The sequence below is a fragment of the Maniola jurtina genome, chromosome 16 (genome assembly GCF_905333055.1).
Source record: "Maniola jurtina chromosome 16, ilManJurt1.1, whole genome shotgun sequence".
Taxonomy (NCBI): Eukaryota; Metazoa; Arthropoda; class Insecta; order Lepidoptera; family Nymphalidae; genus Maniola; species Maniola jurtina.
Window position 1 is genome coordinate 2,002,351 of NC_060044.1, and position 22,044 is coordinate 2,024,394.

Consider the following 22,044-nt stretch of genomic DNA (forward strand, 5'->3'; position numbering starts at 1 on the left):
TATTAGAAATAAACTTTATTCATATTATTTGTGTTTGTATTTGTAATGGAATCAGACTACTATCTACACTTCACAGTTCGCGAGTAGGTAGTTTTATTTGAGGTGATAACATGCAATGTTTGGAGATATTGCTTGAATTATGTTCTCCACGCAATATGGAGTATCTGAAAAATAAATTAAGTAAGTAAGTATTGATTTAATTACCGATTTCAAAAATGAAGAAGGTTCTGCATTCATTACGTAGGCACGTAAAATAGGTAGGTAAGTTACCTACTCCAATCTGAACACGTTAGGTATGGCTGCGTAGTGTACAGCCCCCCAGTTGTGAAATAAAAATGTATTCATCGTTATCGTAATCGGTAGCAAATTCTGCCCCTTGATTGGTTGTGAAAAATATAAACAGCGAATCAACCAATCAAAGGGCAGAAGAATACGTTTTTCTTACACAATCGGGGGGCTGATCTCAGCCGGGTAGTGTAGGTTTCCCAATGGGCGTCGCGCGAGAGAGGCACCGGCACGTTCGTTAGAGTTCCCGAAGCTTCTTAATATGTGCTGAGGAGGGCCACCGAGGGGGTTTTAGTGGGCAGAAATCCCACATAACCCGAGCGGGTATCTTCCAAAGATATCCCCCTCGGAGAAAAGTAAAGTAAGTATCTATTAATTAATCTTTAGTTTATGAACTGCTTGGATTGGACTTCTTATTTTGGGATTACTAAAGCACAGTTTTACGGTGACTGTGAGTATACATGTGATACTCTCTACAAGTGATAGCCTAGTGGTTAAGACATCCGCCTCCTTTTCGGGAGCTCAGGAGTTCGATCCCGCGCACCTCCATCTTTTCGGAATTCTCATAGTGTCTCATTAGTGAGTTGACAATGGGTTGATCATGAATCATGATATTGATGAAGATAGGTATACTTAGTACGTATATTATGTTGTACGACTTACCAACGTGAACCCATTCGGTGTCGTGGTAGCCATACTCCTTCCTTGCTTCTACGATTGTTTCATGTAAAGCATGCATCACCACTACTGCTAGAACCAGTGCTGGCTCCCCGGTCGCTGAAAAAAAAAAGAAATATTTTTTAGATAATAATTACTTACTATGGACTAAGAGGTATAGCGTTAGCCAGACTTTCGTTACTTTATTATAGCTGAAAGTTTCTCTGTGTATTGTCCCCAACACAGGGAAGAATGATCAGCGACTATGAAGTCAGCAACAACATATAAGGGACAATTAAGCTCACCCTATTTTAACACTAGCTCAGCCCAAATTCACCCTACTGGAAATTGAAACCAAGACTCCCACTTCTACCTGAGAGTTCTCCAAAATGTTCTCAAAGGTGTGTGTAGTCTACCAATCCACACTTGGTCAGCCCGGTGAAACCATACCATACCATACCATATTTTGGTGGCCATACGGCCAAACCTTTCCAATTCCGAGAGGAGACCCATCTCACTAGTGAGCTGGCAGTGGGCTGATGTAGATTACGACTGTGCTTACCCTTAGACCTCAAAACACCATTATTGTTTAACGAATTTCTCTTGAACGAAACTCTGAAGTCCACTGGAATGTCGCAAGCGCCAGGCGGCTTGTACGTCCACGTTCGGTTAGTAAGTAAACGCCCTGAGGGATCGTATACTAGCTTCTCAGACGTCCAAAGTCCCAGGCCCATGATAAAGGCACCTTCTATCTGAAAACAAACAAAATAAACTTTAGTTTTCCCTTCCACTTTTAGAGTCAAGAGTGTATAGGCAACTTCTAGGCAAGCGCGCTCCATCTTAGCCTGCATCATCTTAGTCTTGTTAGCAGGTAGCTCTGATTGCAGCCAAGCGCTAGTCTATAAATTAAAAAAAGGACATTAATTCTTTTAACTGTTAAATATGTAATAGGAAATAATATATTGGCCACTTACATAAAATAATCAACATAGGTAGAACAAGTAAATTGTGGAATTTATACCGCGTTAGGTAGCTTTAAAGCCGAAGTGGCAATGGGCAGGGCACATAGTTCGAAAAACTGTTGGGGTCCCAAGTTGCTGGAATGGTAACCTGGCACCGGAAAGCGCAGACTACGTGTACGGATGATATCAGGCGAGTCATAGGGAGCCGCTGGATTCAGGCGGCGCAAGACCGTGGCGTGCGAAAGTCTTTACAAGAGATCTACGTCCACGTCTACGTAGAGTGGGCGTCTATCGGTTATTGATGATAGTGATAATGAATTAATTAAATACAATAATGATTATTTATGAGAGCAGATAATGAGCATTCTCAACTATGGGCAAGCGCAACTGACTGCAGGCAAGCCAAAGAGGCTTTCCCTAACATAAATATACGACAAACTAACAAACTACTCCGCCTGGACAAAGGTAAACTTAGGAAGATGATGGGACTCATAACAGGGCACAGCCCACTAAACAAGTACCTTTTCGTTATAGGTGTTACCGACAATCCTCTATGCAGGGCCTGCATGGAGGTCGATGAAACGCCGACGCACGTGCTCCTGGAGTGCATGGTCGTGGCAGAACAACGTGAACGCCATTTGGGTTCCCCAACCTCACTCCATGAAGTCCTCGGCAACCTGGGCGGTCTACTTGGCTTCTGGAGCGAGCTTGGATGGCTGGAGTGAAGACTTCGGCGGGGAGGGGCAACACACGCATAACAGACGGAAACGTTTAAGTGCGGAAACCAGCCCAGAGAGAAGAAGAAGAAGAAGATACAATAATGATATCCATTTTCAATTTTTAACTTACTTTCTTTAACCAGTTTTAAGCCCTAAACCAATCCCTAAACCGATAAAATATGAAAAATTAAAACTTGTATTGCTAGGTTTATGACTATGAGGTCAGTTTTGGAAGTTGGTTAAGAAGTAAATACCGCTATTAAGCAAGAGTACCTGTCCAACATCAATTTCAGGGCTGAGACTGCGTCCGGTGTCTTCAACCAAGTCTACCCGAGTCAAGACATGGTTGCCAGTTAACACATCTAACTCCACTTCCGCAGTGCAAGCTCCGTAGACTGAATAGGGAGTCAACTTGTCCAGATTTGATGACATTGCGCTTACTTGGAGACTAATACCTGATAGGCGAAAGAACTAAGTAAAAAAATATTCAAAAATTACGTGATGTCTGAGACTTCGTCTGCGTGGTTCTAGTTTTCTTAATCTCGTCGGAATCCTTTGATTTTTCGGAATAAAAAATAGCCTAATATATAGCTCCGGTATGGATGGGAATAAATGTAACAGACTTTCGCATGTTGAATGCTGGATAAAAATAAGATTGAAAGATATAAAATCTTAATTTTTGATAAAATCTTATTCTTTTAGGGAGAATAATAACAAGGTAATATAATAATTTACCACAGAAACATGATCTAAGAACTTCTATTATTCAAGGTGTTTAATGTTTGTTGCTAATTACGGTTATGAACGTCTTAATCGATAGTTTTAAGACGCAATAGATTTTATTACTCAAAACAAATAAATAAACCTTTATTATATGCCGCTGTTACGATTTCCTGCCAAGTGGGTTCATTAAGATCAGCTTTCGCCGGTTCCAATCTCGACAATAGCTCATTACAGGCTTTGACTGTCGCGAATGCGATAGATTCGCTGGTGATACTTCCATTAGTTGCCATAGCGTTTGGAGAAATAAATGTGTCTGCTCCTTTTACTGTCACCATACTTAGAGGCACTTTTAAAGCATAGGCACAAACTTGGGCCACTTTTGTATTGATGCCTTGGCCCATTTCTATTCCCCCATGGGCAATAAGGATTGTCCCATCAGCATGGTAAACTGATATTGCAACGGGGAAGTTACCGTCATACTCTATCGGATATGACATCAAGGAGACTTGTAACCCTTTCTTCTTCCAAGCATTTTCAGAATTAAATTTATCAATAACTGCTCTACGCGTCTCGTATTCACAGTCTATTTTGAAAGTGTCTACCAGGTCTAGCATAGGAGAATTTTCTGCTGTGATATTCAGTGTCCTTACTTCAATAGGATCTTTTTTAGTAGCATCTGCTATTCTTTCCATTATATGTTCGGCTGCGGAAAACCCTTCTGCTGTTGCTGTAAAACAACACAAAACGGCTTAGTATCCTTCTCACACTGCGCAGTCAACGTATTGTACAAAAAATATGCAAATTTCTATAGTGCTTCTTTTTGCTTGGACCATAACTGCGCAGACCATTATGCTACAACTTCAGAGTGGTGTACTTGCTTTGCGATCACTGAATCAAGGTAATATTTAAAATCCTTACCTGGAGCTCTACACCAAGTATTGCTGGGTTTATCAGTAATAACACTATACCCTTTGATGTTCCATCGCTTTTTGTTGTAAAGCCTTGATAAAGGATCAGCGATGTAGCTGGCTAAATTGTCATTTATCGATGAACCACCATCAGAGTAGAAAACTACATCAGCATACTGGATGACTCCATCGTTGTTGACACCCAGCTAGAAATAAAGACACTCGTAATAAAAAGAATAAAGAATAAAGTCCTCGGACAAAACCTACTTTGCAAAAATATTTTAAGTAGGTACTTAGGACTTTGCCCGTTACGAATATTTAATAGAAGTGGCAGAAGATAGTATAGAAAACTAAGCTTAAGGTGAATTATGAATTACTAACAATTTTATGTTTCGTTACAACTTAGTAGGTAAAATAAACTGATTTGATGATTTGATTTAAATCGCTAAAGTGATTTTTAATACGCGTTAAAAAAGTAACAGACAAAGAATTCAGATGATTTTACAGCGGAAAAGAAATGGATATAGATGAGAAGAATAATATGATAGGGAGAAAACATAGAAGAAAAGATGGAAAAGATGTGAAATAATATTTGTACCTCATACTCAAAATAAGCTGGCATGCGTTTCCCAATAACCTCCATATTGTCGGTAAGGGGCATCACGAGGGAGGCTTTGCGATTGAGTTTGTAGGCGACAAGAGCGCAGGCGCAAGCGATCAGCGATGCTCGAGACGCCTTCCCGCCGTACGCACCGCCCAGTCTAGGCACTTCAACATCCACCCTAAACATTGAATACTTCTGGTTAAGCAAATCAATTAATTAAATTCAGGTTAAAAAATTTAGATTCAGTTCAAAAGATTTTGGTAAAGCATTTGATTAAGTGGACCATGCAACTTTATGAACAAGATGAAGCACAAATCTACAACCATCCTCATATAAATACCATTATGAAATATCTGTTCATTTTTACGAAACATCCTACGAGTAGTTTACAAGTAAGTATCTACTATACGATTCAACAGGTGTAACTCAAGGCTCATTTCTAGGTCCCATTCTAAACTAAAATATCAAAAGTGATATACAGACGAACTCACAGTTTATAAACTGGTTTTTACCCTTGTAGCCTATTAAGTTTTTGTCTTACCTATTCAATGGTAAATTCAAAGTTTTTGCCACAGCAACCTGAACTAAGTCCATCCACTGAGTCGCTGATCGCACGCGGAGTCCTCGACGAGTGGGGGACACGGTACTGCTCTGAGTCTCCATGGTAAAGTGGTACTGATCCGGTATATAAAAGTCCCCTTTGATCACATGTGCTGTGTCTGTGCCCCTGTCTGTAGCAGTAATTGTCACAGCTTCTAGGATCTGAAATTTGTTTTTAAATAAAATCAATAAAGATTCCTATTTGAAACATGGACTTTTCACGCAAGAGAAAGACAGGGAATTGTTGCGTATTCCGTGAACTGCCAAACGCAAAAACGTATCGATTTTTCTGCAACTAAGTACAGAATAAAACTCGTTTTTCCACTATATACCTTCAGCGCATCCTTGGTTAATTTGGACATATCGCCTGACACGAAAATGAAAGTATCGAGAAGCTTGATTATGGTTAGGAACGTGGAAGGTAAGAGACCACAAGGAAGATCTTCTAAGTGAGGTTCTGACCAACTGAAGGAAACTGATGCAATCAACTTTTACGAGGCTTATAAATGATTAAAATCAGACCCAAGAGAATTTTTTTTCTGGTCTGGTCTGGTGGGAGGCTTTGGTCGTGGCTAGTTATCACTCTACCGGCAAAGCCGTGCCGCCAAGCGATTTAGCGTCCCAGAACGATGCCGTATTATAACCAAAGGACACACTCCTTTGGTTATTACACGGTTTAATGAAAATCTGCGATACTCCTTTCAGGTTAGCTCGCTTCTATCTTAGACTGCATCATCACTTACCACCAGGTGAGATTGCAGTCAAGGGCTAACTTGTTCTTGTAAAAAAAAAAATTACTCACCCGCTTATCCTTATCGGGAGCTGCCAAAACATCTTTGATAGTCAGAACAGGTTTAGCTGGATTCTTTTTGTAGGATACTCTTACTAAGCCCGCAGCTTTTAAAGCCAGTTTCCTGGTCACAGCTGCGACTATGCCAATAGGCTGACCGTAAAAAGTGATTTTCTTGCTTGCAAAGATTTCTTCTTCAACGTCTATAGAGGGGATATCTTTTGGAGTGAAATTGTTCTTTCCGGGAATATCTTTTGCGGAGAAAAAACCGACAACGCCTGGAATTTTCTAAAAAGTCGTACAATTTTTTAAATTAAACTTATTATTTACTACTTGGGAAGAATCCATGCAAAGGCGTTTATTATATTATTTGCTACCTCATGAATTTTTAATACAAAATTCAGGAAAGCACTAAACTGAGTGATCAGTTTAGTGCACAATTATTATTCGCGTCTATGCCGTGAGAGTGCCGTGCCGTCTTTTGTATTTTTTTTAAAGAATATACACTGAACATAAACCCATTTCGTAAGGCCCATAAGTAGCTAGCTCCTTTCTTTTGGCCACGTGATATTTATACCAATTCAAATTCAAATTCAAAATATTTTTATTCAATTAGACTTTTACAAGTTCTTTTGAATCGTCAAAAGCATCTACCACTGGTTCGGAATGCCTTTCAATTACTTCAAGGTCCAGGTATGTGACCAAAGTAATCTAGAATTTTAAGTTTTAACTAGAAAAGTTTACGTACCAAAGCTTCGCTGGCATCAATTTTCACGATCTCTCCAAGACAAATAGTAGAGAGCACGAAAGCAACATGCAAATCACGAGGTGTAGATATACTATCTCCAACATACAACGCCTCGCCAGAACACTGTAGAATATAATAAAAAACCACCCAAGTGCCAGTCAGACTCGCGCCCCGAGGGTTCCGTACTCGGGTATTTTTCCGGTATTTTGCATGATAAATCAAAAACTATTATACTTAAAAATAAATAAAAATCTGTATTAGAATGTACAGGTAAACCCTTTTCATATGATACTTCACTTGGTAGGTATAAATCTTAATTTAAGAATTAAAACACATTTTAATTTTTTTTCTGTGATGTAACAACAAATTCACGGTTTTCAGATTTATTCCTTTATTTGTGCTATAAGACCTACCTACCTGAGGTAGGTCTTATAGCACAAATAAAGGAATAAATCTTCCTTTCATGATTCTTGGTCAACGGGAAGTGCCCTATAGGTTTCTTGACAGACACGACGGACGCACGGGCAGACAGACAATAAAATGATTCTATAAGGGTTCCGTTTTTCCTTTTGAGGTACGGAACCCTGAAAACTAAAATATAAATAAAAAAAATACAAATGCAGTAAAATAGAAAATCAATGAAAGGGATTGAAGGTGTCAAAGTCGTAAGAACCAAATTAAACTCAAGAAAAGCGAATTTATCTATACTAACTAATATTATAAAGAGGAAACCTTTGTATTTTTGTATGTTTGTATTGAATAGGCTGCAAAACTACTGGACCGATTTCAAAATTTCTTTTACCATTACTTAGAGGGATTCTTCCGAATCCGTATAGGCTATATTTTATCCCGGAAAATAGAAAAAATTAATGTCCACCCGTGCGAAACCGGGGCGGGTCGCTAGTTAAGGATATGATGAGTGCTTAACTTTACTAGACACCCATACTGGGTGTCTATGTGGTTTTGCCATCAAAGTGGTTGTAGAGTTTACTTACAAAAATACGCATAGTAAACAGTGGCGTAGCTAGGTAGATAAGGGCCTCGGTGCATAGTAGAGGTGTCAAATATGGTTAGATTCCTATATCATAATATTAATGTTTGTTACAGAAAAATATTGAATATTTTTTACGTTAAAATATATTAACTATCAAAAAAAAAAGCCGCAAGCAGAAACTTGCATGCAAACGATTTTCAACCTTATTGACATATTTCAGAAAACCACATATTAGCAATCTATGAATGATACTGAGCAAGAATATGACAAAATAACAACTTTCTCGTTACCGTCAATAAGGTCGAGAATCGCTTGCACCTGTTTTTCTGTTGCTTTCACCCCTAGCGAACCATTATACAGATTACCACCTTAAAAGCGACGTCTGGGAGGTGTCGGAGGAGGTTCTGTAGAAATATATTATATCACTTTAAAAAAACAAATGATTTTTATTTTGTATTTTTATACTTAAATTATTTCTTTTCATTATTTTTTTTATAAGAATCATCAAAAAGAAGTGAGAACTTATCGCCGGCGCACTACTGAGCACGGGTCTCCATTTCAATAACACTCAAGTAATAAAAATAGTACCTAACACGATATACTAGTACCAACAAATTTCAAAGGCACTTGTAAACCTTTACTTCAATAAGTACCTACAAGCTTCACAAAAATAAATAATAGATTCTGTATTCCTTGTTAGCACCCTTCAGGTTCAGATACGGAACCCTAAAAAGCATGACAATAAAGAAATCCCGAAAGACGTATAGTATATGGTAATAATTTTACTCTAAATACCTAGGTACCTATACCTACCTACGTATTTATGCAAAATTAAAAACAATTGGAATGATAAAGAAATGTCAAGAAGGTACAAAAAGTAGATAAGTTTACCCAGTTACCTATTTAAAAATCGTTTTAATAACGAGTTTTTATTTTAGCCTTCATTACGGCTAAAACTAATACAAAAATCGAACAACCCAAGCTCCAAGCACGCCGGAGCTATAACAGACACTCGGTTCCTATGGCTACCTCCCAGTTCCATCATGAGACCCTGGATATAATCCACTATGCCCACCCGGTTCCATCATGAGACCACACAAACACACACATTTCCAAAAAGACCAATACAATTTACGTATCTAACCTATAATAACAAATATGCGCGTCACAAATCTACAAAATCAAGTAACTAACCTAATCTGTGATAATATCAACTCCGAATATCGAAATATGATATTATTTACATTCAGTATTCACCCACAACCAAGTTCACAAATAAAATAAAACTACTGTCCTGATTGAATAGCAAAATCGAAAGAATCTATTTGATAAATGAAACTACCGAGGGGCGATATTCCAAACGAATTAAAAACCAACGCGTAGCGATAGAATATAATATTTTATCGCGTATGATATTCGCTACTGATATCGTGTGACGTAGATCGTAGGTCTATCTTTGGCAAACGCCTCGTCAAATTTAAAAGCAATTACTAATAGAAAATGTATTGCTTTAAAAATTTTATATTAAATATGGGGTTTAAGGAATATCTAATATCCTGAATATTTTTTTATATTGAATATGTATTATAGATAAATTATTTTTTGACACCACTAGTGCATAGAGGAAAATCGGACCCCACACCCTCTTTTCACGTAGCCTAAACTTATTTTAGCCCAACTTATATTTTGAGTTAATACTATTTTTTTACTTAAAATTGTTAAATTTTAGTATCGAATGTAATCAACAAACTTTAATACATGTATTAAATTAATAGGTTAATAAATAAATGAATCACCTTTATTCAGGAGCCTACTGCTCCTCTCTTTTCAAACCTTAAAGGGGGAGAGGGCCCTCTGCGCTTGGAGGCCCTATGATAGCTTTAGCTACGCTACTGATAATAAAGTTATACCTGAGTTAAAGCTTCCAGTTTGGGGACAGGCTGGTTCAGAGGCCACACACTTTTGTCGGTATCGTAGGTTTGGCTTCCATGCGACACAGGTCGTTTCAAATGAATACCACCAGATTTGTACCGAGGGTTAGTTGATAAATGTAGTGATAAAATTGCCTGTGGACAGTTAGTGGTTAGACTACAGAAAACATCTTTGATACAATATCACAATCACAGAATAATCCTCAGAATCTCTCAAAATCTTATTACCTCTTATAAAGAATGCATTAATAAATACTTATAGTACAAATTATAAAAACAAAATGTACTTCAACTACATGGCCATTAGATAACATTTACGAATAGGTAGTTGAATATGTACAACAAGCTAAGCAAGATATTACTAGCCTAAAAAGCCGATTTCTCTAATAATGCAAATGTTCATGGGCACTCATCCTATGACCCACCTTCTAGTGTGCTCGCTATAAGTGCGTTTAATAAAAAGAGTAACCTTATAAAATAGCCCCAAGGCTATTGCTTTTCTACAAGCTGGTGATGGTTCGGGTAAATTCTCCACAGGTTTTATATCTGCCTCCAATAATTCAAGTGCCTTTTGCAGAGTGTGCTCATTGAACAAGATTTGCCCTCTAAGGTAGTTTTCGACATTTGTCGCATGGGTATAATCAGAGGCGATGGATCCGTAAACTATGGTGGAAGATACGACTTTTTCATCGGCGTCCAAGGTGAAATGGAAACCTGCGTTGACGATTGCGTGAGCGTTTTGAGCACGAGGCATTATCTGAAATATCATTTGATAAAAGGATGATTTTATAGTTATGAAAACATATAAAATTTATAGTTTGAATTCTATGAAGAAAAAACTTAGGAACCTACATCTAAATAAAAAGTATAAAATAAATTGAATCTAAAACCTCATCTATTTTCTACAAGAGTGATAATATGAGTTATTGTATGTGTGAATTTATAGGCATTCATATGCGTGTCAGATTTTGTATAGGGTTCCAAAACTATCTACCAGTTTATTGATTTGTACTTTCTCATATTAATACGATCTCTTATCTCTTTGTAACATTTGGTTTCCTTTACAGTCCCTTGAAAGGATTGTAAGTCGTGACGTTTTACTAGTGTGACTAACTATCCAAATAGTTTATCATATTATACAGAGTACTGACCTTATATGTTCTTATTAAGTGATTTTCTGACAGAGGTGGTATCTTGACATTTACTATAAGCTTGTCCTTCAAGTCCGTGGCCAAAAACTTTTGTAAGTTCATTTCATGGTACTTGAAATTGCTGTCGACTGAAAATACAAGTTCATTGTTTTATTTCTTTGAAAACACTCAGTTCAACCACAGTTCACGGAACTAACAAAACGTCGAGGCTTCGACGTCTCTGGCAGGCGTCTAATGTTGATGCGGGTAGCCTTAAAATAGCCCTATTTTTCTTTGATTTTACGTCACCATAGCCAAATATTTAAGATATCGTCAATTCAGGATGGTTTGATCCTGAATTGACCCTCACTCTCGTTTACTCTGGTTCAACTCTTAATCCATACTTATAATATTATAAATGCGAAAGTGTGTATGTCTATCTGTCTGTCTGTCACGGCCCAACCACTAAACCGATTTTAATGAAAGGTACAGACTTGGGATACATCCCGGAGACGGACATAGGCTACTTTTTATCCCGGAAAATCAAAGAGTTACAAAAAGATTTAACTCTCAATTCAATTCCATTCAATTTCAACGGGATTTAAAAAAATCGAAATCCACGCGGGCGAAGCCGCGGGTATCCCCAAGTAACAAGTAAATCAAAGATTTTTTTTATACCTTTACAGTTGGGTAAATTAAATTTATCAGTAGTAAAGATTAAAGTCGTATTTAAAGTCCGTACCTAAAGTAATAACTGCATTAACTGTTTCGAATATAAGGAACACGTCGGATGGAAAGTCGTGATGAGCATTCTTCATAGCCAGGTTTCCTCCTATGGTTCCTATCTGCAAGTTAAAAATAGCTTTCACAATACCACTTTTAAACTTATTAGACTTTAGAACTATCAAAGCTTTTATGGTATCTCATTCCCAAGCTTTTTTATCATTTAAATAAGCCTTTTCAAAGGGAATTAGAGCCTCGATAGCTCAACAGTTGAGGAGCGGACTGAATTCCGAAAGGTCGGCGGTTCAAACCCCACCCGTTGCACTATTGTCGTAACCACTCCTGGCACAAGCTTTACGCTTAATTGGGGAGTATTAGTCATGATAAGCATGGCTAGTATTCTTTAAAAAAAAATCAGGAGCTTACCTACGTACCTAGCGTACCTAAATACCAACTTACATTTTTCACTGGTACGTTAGCCACCAACTCTAAATGACGATGAAAATGCTCTAGATAGCGAAAATTATCATTATTCATCTGCCTCTGGAATACCGCCATCAGTTCATGGATGGAGAGCCCCGCTCCGAGTACCAGGTTCGCGTCTATTATGGTATCCTTCAGCGTACTTATTGAGGTTACGTCGATGAACACACGAGGCTCCTTTGTCGTTGGAAACACTCCTAGAAAATTGTTTTTAAGCTTTACAATTTACTTTTCCTACAATTTTGGTAAAATTAATTGCAGGTAAAAAATCAGGCGAACGCTCTTTCTCTCGTAGAGAAAAAGTGTAGCTAATGATTTAATTTCTATTTGCTACTTGATTAATGTTTTTTTTTTTTAATTGTGCTTGGCTGCTATCAGACTCGCTGGCAAGTCATGATGCAGCCTAAGATGGAGCGCGCTTGCCTAGAAGTTGCCTATTAACTCTTGACTTAAAAGTACACATATTATAGGTGGAAGGGAAAACTGATGCCGGAAGGGCGTTCCATGTCCTGGCGGTTCAGATTAGGAAAGAGGAAGCAAATCGCTTCGTACGTGTTCGAGGAATTTCGACTACGTATGGATGCAGACTTTGACGTTAGTTAATGTTAGTTACCATTGTTCGGCTTAGGGTTATTGACTTACATAATTAACCTATTTCTGAAATAAAAACTTGAAGTAACTACCTACGAGTATTCGTTTATTCGGAAGTTAAATGACTCTGACGGACAGACGGATGGACGCAAAGTAGGTCTTCGCTACTTCTCCTACTTCTACGTTACTTCGCTATTCATTTTTAATCCCCGACCCAAAACGAGGGGTGTTATAAGTTTGACGTGTGTATCTTATTATTACCTTTTCCCGTATTTCCCGCGACAAGTCTGTAGCTGTCTGAACCTTCTTTAGTAAGAACCTAAAACAAGAAATAGGTATTTAGTTAAAGGAGTAGCTTTTCCAGACTTGTTTTACTATAGGGATGTTAGTTTCCCATACTTTTTTAAACTCATGTAGGCTATGCCTCCAGTGGCTCACACAGTTTTCAATAGCTCATGATGGTTTCTACCCGTATCTAAGAGATGCATCGTTAAATGAAGACTCAGCCGTTTCTGGCTTGCGTAAAACACTGACAAATCTATTTTTACCCGACTAATGCATTCAAAAAATTCTCAAGAGACAAAAGTCTTAAGTCTTTAAAAAACCGGCCAAGTGCGAGTCAGACTCGCGCACCGAGGGTTCCGTATACCTACTCGGGTATTTTTTCCGACATTTAGGATGACTCGACGATGTTAAAAGAGTGGTGGGAAGCGACTGGACGAGAAAGGCTCAATGGCCAGGTGTTGTGGATGGTCCCTTATTGCATCTTTTTGTGGAACTGGCTGGATGGAATAACTTATCTCGGAATATAAACGAATGCGAAGTGAGCGCGAAAACTTTAATGTTCGCGACCTCAAACTCGAAAATGACTCATTCTGAATCGTCCTGATTTGGAGTATTACTTTAGTCCTAGGATTGTACAAGTTTGCAGTAATTAGTCTCAATAGTTCAACGGTTAAGGAGCGGATCGAAATCGGAAAGGTCAACAGTTCTAATCCCATCCATCGTATTGTCCGTACACATTCCTTGCACAAGCTTTCGCTTAGCTGGAGGGAAAAGGAAATATTTTAATCATGATTAAAATTGCTAATATTCTTGTAAAAAAACCCCTACCTTAAAAACATCTTCTACAGAATAAGCTTTGTACCATCTGTTTACATCCATTTGTATATCAAATAAATTCTCGTTGCTGTTTTTGTGTATGAAACACCAATCCTTTTCTTCCTTTGTACATTTCTTTGCACACTTATTGGCACACTGCATTTCGTGCAGATCTTCTACATCCTGAAAGATTGAGACCTTCACATGAAAAGCATTGTTATTGCAAAGCTATTTAAAGCTACAAAATAAATATAAAACATTGATACTGTACAGCAAGTCTTTAAATGTAAAGCTGATCCACGTATTAGGTGATCCGAGAGCTGATGGCGGTTATGATTTGAAACTTAATTTTTGGTACAGAAAAATATGTCGTTAACGATATACCTACTTATTATACTGTAGATAACGCGACTTTATTTATCGATATTTCGGCCCAGTTGCATGGTTCATGGCCATGGCCATAGGTCGAAGTGTCGACAAATGAAGTCAGCAAATCAATCCTGATAGTGCTTATTACCCGACTTCAAAAAATGGAGGAGGTTCTCAATTCGTCGGAATCTTTTTTTTTAGCTCAACGGTTTAAATTAGCCATCAGCGAGGCACCAGTGTGTTTGATACCATGCGCTTCGCCAAAAAAAAACCGTGAGAAGGTAGCAGCCAGAAAGATTGACAAACGGACACATTTTCGCATTTATTTTTACCAAGTAAATACATATTATTATGACCGAGACAGAATTTTTTCAAAATTTAACTGTTAGGTACCTTTATTTTTGCGCCATCTTGGACTACATCGGTGGCGAAGCTTTTGAAGGCATCCAAAATGGGCCGATAGCCGGTACATCTACAGATGTTGCCGGCAAACGCTCTCTCTACCTGATGCATTGTCAGCCTCTTTTCCGAGCCCTCGTACAAACTGAAAAAAATACATACCTATTGGAAGAACAAGAATCAGAATGGCTTTCTTCACTTGAAAGCTTAAACCACAAACTCTACCTCAATCCTCATACAAATCAATGTCCTACCTACAACATCAATGATCTACATAACTCATATCGTCTGCACAAGATACTATTAATGGTTACCATAATGTAACTTTAACCCCTATGTCATGCAACTGATACTTAATTATGTAAAAGGTTAGGTTGGTGGTTAGTTAAGTAAAATTGTTTCATACCTATACATGTTCATGATCATCCCGGGGGTACAGTACCCACACTGGGTGCCATTAAAGGCCGCTAGCCTGGACTGGAGCTCGTTATAGCCATCTTTGCGGTTCCCCACCCCTTCTATAGTGGTGATGTCCCATTCGTGGCATGATAACACGTGGACTAGGCACTGGAATAGAAAATGAAATATTATAAAGAAGTCTGTTTTTGTCACGACTACTGCCCAAAGAAAGGAGTGTAATGTTTTAGAGTTCATAATTATGTAAGTTTGTGAGTATCTTTATTCCATCATAACTTCTAAAAAAAGCGTGAACAGTTGTGAATGTATAGGGTATCGTTAAACTCTTAACGTCATCCCGAAATACACTGGCTATAATTTTTTTGCGAAAAATTCAATATAGAGGCTGCATGGCACCATTTGTACATTTTATAATTTTACATTGTAAGGCGTCAATCAGAAAAAGCAGGTAAGTATTGAAATATTTTAACAAATAATTAATTGGAATGTCCCAAAACTAATTAAAACTAATAGCATAAATGTAATGGATTTAATCTAAATAAAACTAATGGCCAAATAAATTAATTATATCTCGATTGCAATCGCAAATCGCAACATCTAATTACCCAGTTCACGATCTAAACACTGAAGCTCATCTGAAACTATATTCAATAATTTTTGAGTTTCGGATGGAGACTGAAATAAAAACAATCAAAAGACCCTTAAGGTGCCCACGCACTCGAACTGAACTGCAACTGAACTGCGCGTGGCGGCAGCGCCCCGCACGATATTCTCTCCAGCCGCGACACGCGGCAGTGACGCGCTACGCGGTACGCGCGTCGCGGCTGGAGAGAATATAGTGCGGGGCGCTGCCGCGACGTGCAGTTCAGCTGCAGTTCAGTTCAAGTGCGTGGGCACCTTTATTAATACAAATTCTATCAAGATGGCCTCCTGAACCTCTAAGAACAGATCGCATGACATCGAATGAGACAAATATCGATTTTGTTAAACTACCCTATCTTCCAGATACCTCTAACACAGTTAACAGCGACCACGTGTTTCTCGTAAGTGCCCGGATGGTCTTGGCCACGGACACCACGCAAGCCCCGCAGCCACCCTCATGGCACATTGCCTTCGTGTACAAAAGCTTTAAGTTGTTTCTACCAATCCCAATCTTGAAAATCCTACCTTCCAGATATAGAGTTAACAGCGTCTACCTGTTTCTCATACGTGCCCGAATGTTTCTTGGCTCCGGACACCATACTGATATAAGCCCAACAACTACCCTCATGGTAGGTACATCACCGCCGTGCCTGAGGTTGAAATCTATAGAGCGCACTTTGAGTTTGCTTAGAAGTTTCAGTTAAAAGGAGACAGATTTATGCCAGCGGTATAACGCTATCTCGTTTTAACAGTGTTTTCAGTTGGAGCAAAGTCAAAGTGCGCTCTATAGATTTCAGCCTAAGAGTCTAAACCTTCATTCTGCCTAAGTTCGCCCAATCATTCCTTATTTTCCTATCTTCCAGATACTTACAGAGTTAACAGCGACCACGTGTTTCTCATAAGTGCCCGGATGTGTCTTAGCCACGGACACGACGCAGGCTCCGCAGCCGCCCTCATGGCACATGGCCTTAGTGCCCACCAGACCCAACGTATTTCGTAGGTAGTCGTTGAGAGACGTGGAAGGTGACACTTCTGATCCCGCTGGAATAAAATGAATTGAAATTAAGTAACAGACTGTTAAGTAACGGAAAATCGGTTCATTAGTTTAGGAGTTTTTTTTATGATGTAAGACATGAATGCAAATAAATAAAGAATAAAGGAGCTACGATGCCACAGACAGATACACGGATACACACGTTAAACTTGTAACACCCCTCTTTTTGGGTCGGGGGTTAAAAATAACTAAAAAGCTGATAATTTGTACAACTACTAACTTATGCCCGAGACTTGGTCCGCATGGACTACACAAATTTCAAACCCCGATTTACCCCCTTGGGGTTGAATTTTCATAGATCATTTCTTAGCGAATGCCTAGTCCTAATAGCTATCTGCATGCCTTTCAGCACTATTCATCCTGTAGTTTGAGCTATGAGTTATTATTTAAAGACAGCTTAATTTGGTGTCTGCTTTTTGAAATAAACCTTACCTAAAATAATATAAAATTGTCTTTGATCTATGCACTTGGCGATAAGTAGGTAGGTACTTAAATAAGTTAATCGTAAGCTGATAATGGTAAAAACTTATTTTTAATTAATTTAATACTTACTCAAAGAATAAGATTCTCCGTTAATTGTAAAATTGATTTTGTTCATTTTGAATATAAACGTTTTCTTGTTTTACAAAAAGAGTATTTTCTTCGTAGGGTCCGGTCTGTTCTTCAAGCTAAAAAAATACAAATGAAAAAAATTAGTTAATAATTATTAATTATTGATTAGTTATTGATTATAATCAATCAATCATAATTAAAGATGGTACCTATGAGTTAGATGGTAGATACCGGTTTCTAACAGATTTCTACAAGATTTTCTAAATCTAATTAATGGAGCTCGCGAACAAAACGGCGTTAATTGCACGAAATACTATTATTACAGAAGGAGCAAAAACTGAGTGAAACTGAAAAAAAAAACGGCCAAGTGCGAGTCAGACTCGCGCACTGAGGGTTCCGTACTCTGGTATTTTTTCCAACATTTTGCACGATAAATCAAAAACTATTAAGAATATATAAAAATAAATAAAAATCTGTTTTAGAATGTAAAAGTAAAGCCCTTTCATATGATATCCCACTTGGTATAGTTATCTTACTTTGAAAATTGAAACACATTTTAACAGGATTCTAGGTCAACGGGAAGTACCCTATAGGTTTCTTGACAGACACGACAGATGGACGGACGGACGGACAGACAGACAGACAGACAGACAACAAAGTGATCCTATAAGGGTTCCGTTTTTCCTTTTGAGGTACGGAACCCTAAAAACCTGTCAAGTGCGAGTCGGACTCTCGCACGTAGGGTTCCGTACCATCGCACAAGGTAATCCTAACACTTTTATGTAGAACACTGCAAGTTATCGACGGGACTACGCCATCTATATGTGATGTGACTGCCTGTGATAGATTATGCTGGAAAAAAAAAGATTTTTAGATATTCCAACAAGATCTTTTCGAAAACCTTTATAAAATCTATATAATCTAAACAACCACAAATAGCAACACGCAAACATTCCATTTCATTCATTACAATAATACTGTACCTTAGGTAGACCGTAATATTATTTAAATCATTTAGGTATAGGTAGGTGCATTTTGAATAGAACGTGTTTTGTGGCGGCTATAAAATATTCAAATCATACCTACCGCTTAGGTAAATAAATACAGGTGTCACTTAGAATAATAAGTTAGGTTTTCTAACCAGCCACGTCATAATAACTTAGTACTTATGGCTTATAAAATAACCAGTGTACCTAATTGGCTGCGTAGTTTTCCTCTAGTGAAAAACGTAAACCTCTTTTCATCTAAAGGTAAAATTCATCATCATTATTATCAAACCATTGCTGACCCCATCGATTTTGAAAGCGCCATGGCTGACCCATTACTAAGCGCGGGTCCCCTCTGAGACTGAAAAGGGAAAAGTGCGAATTGACCGAGTTCACGCACCTTTGAGAGTAGGTATTATGTAGAACTCTCAAGCATGAAGGTTTCCTCACGATGTATTCTTTCACCATTAAAACAAGCATTGAAAACTGATGTCCGTGTTCGGAATTGAACCTCAAACCTCCCAAATAGGAGGCAGACGTGTTAACCACTATGCTATCACGGCTACATAATCGGTTAAACGAATGGAATTTGATAACTGATAAGCTAGCGGACAGACAGACAGATACACTTTTGCATTTATTATACCTATGTAGTTAGTAGTTATGTATGGATTCATATTAGTAGACGGTTATGCAAGGGTAGGGCGTTGGCAAATACCTCCAATATTGCTTTATCACACCTAGCAATACCGAGGCGTGACTACACTGGGGTCACGAACAATTGAATAAATACCTAAGTATCTCATTGTTGCGAAAATGGTCACCTTTTTGTGTACCTACTATCTTTTTACTGTGTCCGTGAAGTTGAACTGAACCGTCGGTGTTGAGTTATCGAAATAGGCAGAGCCACAGTTTGATGAAGGCTTCGACGTCACTGGCAGGCGTCAAAAATGTTCCTATATTTGACGCTAGATAGCCTATGAATAGCCCATTTTTTAACCCCCGACCCAAAAAGAGGGGTGTTATAAGTTTGACGTGTGTATCTGTGTATCTGTGTGTCTGTGTATCTGTGTATCTGTGTATCTGTGTATCTGTGTATCTGTCTGTGGCATCGTAGCGCCTAAACGAATGAACCGATTTTAATTTACTTTTTTTTGTTTGAAAGGTGGCTTGATCGAGAGTGTTCTTAGCTATAATCCAAAAAAATTGGTGCAGCCGTTTAAGAGTTATCAGCTCTTTTCTAGTTTTCTTGTAGAAAAGAAGGTTACATAACCGTTAGGTTCATAATATTATTATGTCAATTGACAAATGTCAAGCTGTCAAGATGGACGTTGCCTTGATACATTATTATTTATTTGAAAATGATGTTTTGGAAAACTCTGATACTTTGGATCGTAGGCGCGGAATAGTCCAAGAAAATCGGTTCAGCCGTTTGAAAGTTACTGGTCTTTTCGGTCTTTTCTAGTTACTGTAACCTTCACTTGTCGGGGGTGTTATAAATTTTTAATTTACACTTGTAGATTATCTTTGATTTCACCTCACCTATAGAATAGAATAGAATAAATTTTCATTCGAATCTATTGTATTCAAATCTATTGTATTTGTATCTCTTTTTGTAAAACAAGAAAACGTTGACACGGTAATGGTATGTAATAGATAATATTACCGTGACGTTGATATTCAAAACTTTTTACAAGTGCTTTTGAAGCGTCAATATACATCGATGGTCAAAATAATCTACCACTGGTTCGGAATGCCGTTCCTACCGAAAAGAACCAGCAAGAAACTCGGTGTTTGCTCTTTTAAAGTGTTCAATTTACAATAATAATATGCTAGTTTGACATATTATCGTCGATTCAGGATCAAACCGAGAGTTGCCTCACTCTAGTTCTCTTGTAGAGCTACGTGACGCCAAACTTCGAGCTCCTTCTGTATTTACAACGAGTAACGAAAGCGTGTTTGCGTCGTTACCGAAAAGCAGTTGATGATTTTTAGGGTTCCGTCCCGAAGGGTACAACGGGGCTCTTTACTAAGCTTCCGCCGTCCATCCGTCCGTCTGTTTGTCAACGGGCTGGATCTCACGATACGTAATAGGTAGAAATTTTCACAGAATTGCTCTTATAACAACAAATTATAGGTAGTAACAAAATTTCAAGATGGCCGTCAAGCTAAATAAAAATAAATAAACAGTAGGTAGGTCATAGCGTTATATTTATTATCCTGAGGTACGATGGTGGCGGTACAGAACCCTTCGTGTGTGAATTCGACTCGCACTTACCGGTTTTTCTCACAAAATTTTCAGAAAAAAAATTGTACGCGCGTAGATTCAAATTACCTACTTACCTACATAAACAAATTTTTTTTTTTACGAAGTCTTTAAACAGTATGTATGTAGGTACCTAGTTTTGACCTAGATGCGGGCGAAGACGAGAGCAAAGATTAGTAAACACTAAATTATATGATAATACGTATAACAATATTATATACTTACGTAGATTTTATCTTCCTCGAAGTCACCAGTGCGTTCACGGTTACACGTGGAAACTGGAAGGTAATTATAATTACCTACATACAAACAAGGAGGTCTTATTATGATAATTATATTGTGCAATATTTATTTGATTTCATAAAATATATATGTAGTATGTACCAATATCTTTTAGCTTAGTACGAGTGGAGCCTACTTATTCGATAGACTTACTTAAGAAAACCGGCCAAGTGCGAGCGTGACTCGCGCACCGAGGGTTCTGACATAACACCCTTAGAGGTACATATAAGATCCAAATTGAGTCTAATTGAGTCGAAATTGTGTCTGTCTGTCTGTTAGCTTTTCACAACCCAACAGTTTAACCGATTTTGATGACAGGTAGGTACAGAGTTAGCTTACGCCCGGGAAAGGGCATAGGCTACATTTATCTCGGAAATTCAAAGAGTTCCCACGGGATTCTTAAAGGCCTATCCGTTTAACCGATTTATAATATGGGTACAGAGGTAGTTTGTATACCGGAAACTGACATAGGCAACCTTTTATCCCGGAAAATCACAGAGTTCCCACGGGATTTGTCGCGGGCATCATCTAGTCTGTACCTAATAAGTATAATTTCCAGAAAATTCGCTGCCAAAAAAGAAAACAAACGAATCGCGATAAAAATAGATACAAGTATAAATTAAAAATTTTTTACACCCCCGACAAGTGAAGGTATAGTAACTAGAAAAGAGCTGATAACTTTCAAACGGCTGAACCGATTTTCTTGGATTATAGCTAAGAACACTCTCGATAAAGCCACCTTTCAAACGGAAAAACTAAATTAAAATCGGTTCATTAGTTTAGGAGCTACGATGGCACACACTGATACACACGTCAAACTTATAACACCCCTCTTTTTGGGTCGGGGCTTAAAAAGGTAGTTAAGAGTAAACAATTAAACAAAACGGCTACTATTTACTTAACTTTAACTGTAAACCCCGGTCGCCAGAATTTTCCACTTCCATAAATTAGAGTTCACACTTCACACCAAATCGCGCGCAGTATAAACACATAAATATCCACTAAATATAAAAAATATAATAAAAACACTATAAAAACTCAATATTAGATAGTTCTTGACCGGTTACCGAACTTGCGATCGGGAAGGCATCGCCGTAAACACTGTTCTATAATCTAACTGTAATCACA

The 22,044-nt window shown here is 38.1% G+C and overlaps 1 protein-coding gene across 7 annotated transcripts; it reads right to left on the bottom strand.

The window, feature by feature from the left end:
* On the bottom strand, nucleotides 1-22,003 carry LOC123873299 (xanthine dehydrogenase-like). 7 transcript variants are annotated; one of them, XM_045918103.1, is made up of 23 exons: nucleotides 21,826-22,003; nucleotides 20,860-20,912; nucleotides 17,383-17,498; nucleotides 16,648-16,817; nucleotides 15,124-15,284; nucleotides 14,712-14,862; nucleotides 13,962-14,132; nucleotides 13,110-13,167; nucleotides 12,234-12,454; nucleotides 11,794-11,896; nucleotides 11,073-11,200; nucleotides 10,391-10,678; nucleotides 9,901-10,056; nucleotides 6,997-7,119; nucleotides 6,261-6,536; nucleotides 5,400-5,620; nucleotides 4,853-5,036; nucleotides 4,265-4,460; nucleotides 3,489-4,073; nucleotides 2,897-3,078; nucleotides 1,505-1,694; nucleotides 949-1,062; nucleotides 1-164 (listed from the first exon to the last, which is right to left on the bottom strand). In XM_045918103.1, the coding sequence occupies exons 3-23, from the start codon at nucleotides 17,426-17,428 to the stop codon at nucleotides 94-96; spliced, it is 3,795 nt and encodes a 1,264-aa protein (XP_045774059.1). In that variant the 5' UTR covers nucleotides 17,429-17,498; nucleotides 20,860-20,912; nucleotides 21,826-22,003; the 3' UTR covers nucleotides 1-93. The 7 variants fall into 7 exon arrangements, with proteins under 7 accessions (XP_045774059.1, XP_045774054.1, XP_045774058.1 ...); XM_045918098.1 differs by having other exon boundaries at nucleotides 21,820-22,003; XM_045918102.1 differs by having other exon boundaries at nucleotides 20,860-20,933; nucleotides 21,820-22,003.
* Nucleotides 22,004-22,044: the final 41 nt, after the last annotated feature.

Excerpts from the sequence above, each read along its gene's own strand:
- LOC123873299 (XM_045918103.1), bottom strand. The coding sequence starts at position 17,428 with ATGAACAAAATCAATTTTACAATTAACGGAGAATCTTATTCTTTGA. Across the intron at positions 7,120-9,900 it reads AACTGGAAGCTTTAACTCAG|TGTTCTGGCGAGGCGTTGTA; the intron begins GTATAACTTTAT and ends TATATTCTACAG. Across the intron at positions 1,695-2,896 it reads CTGAAATTGATGTTGGACAG|ATAGAAGGTGCCTTTATCAT; the intron begins GTACTCTTGCTT and ends GTTTGTTTTCAG.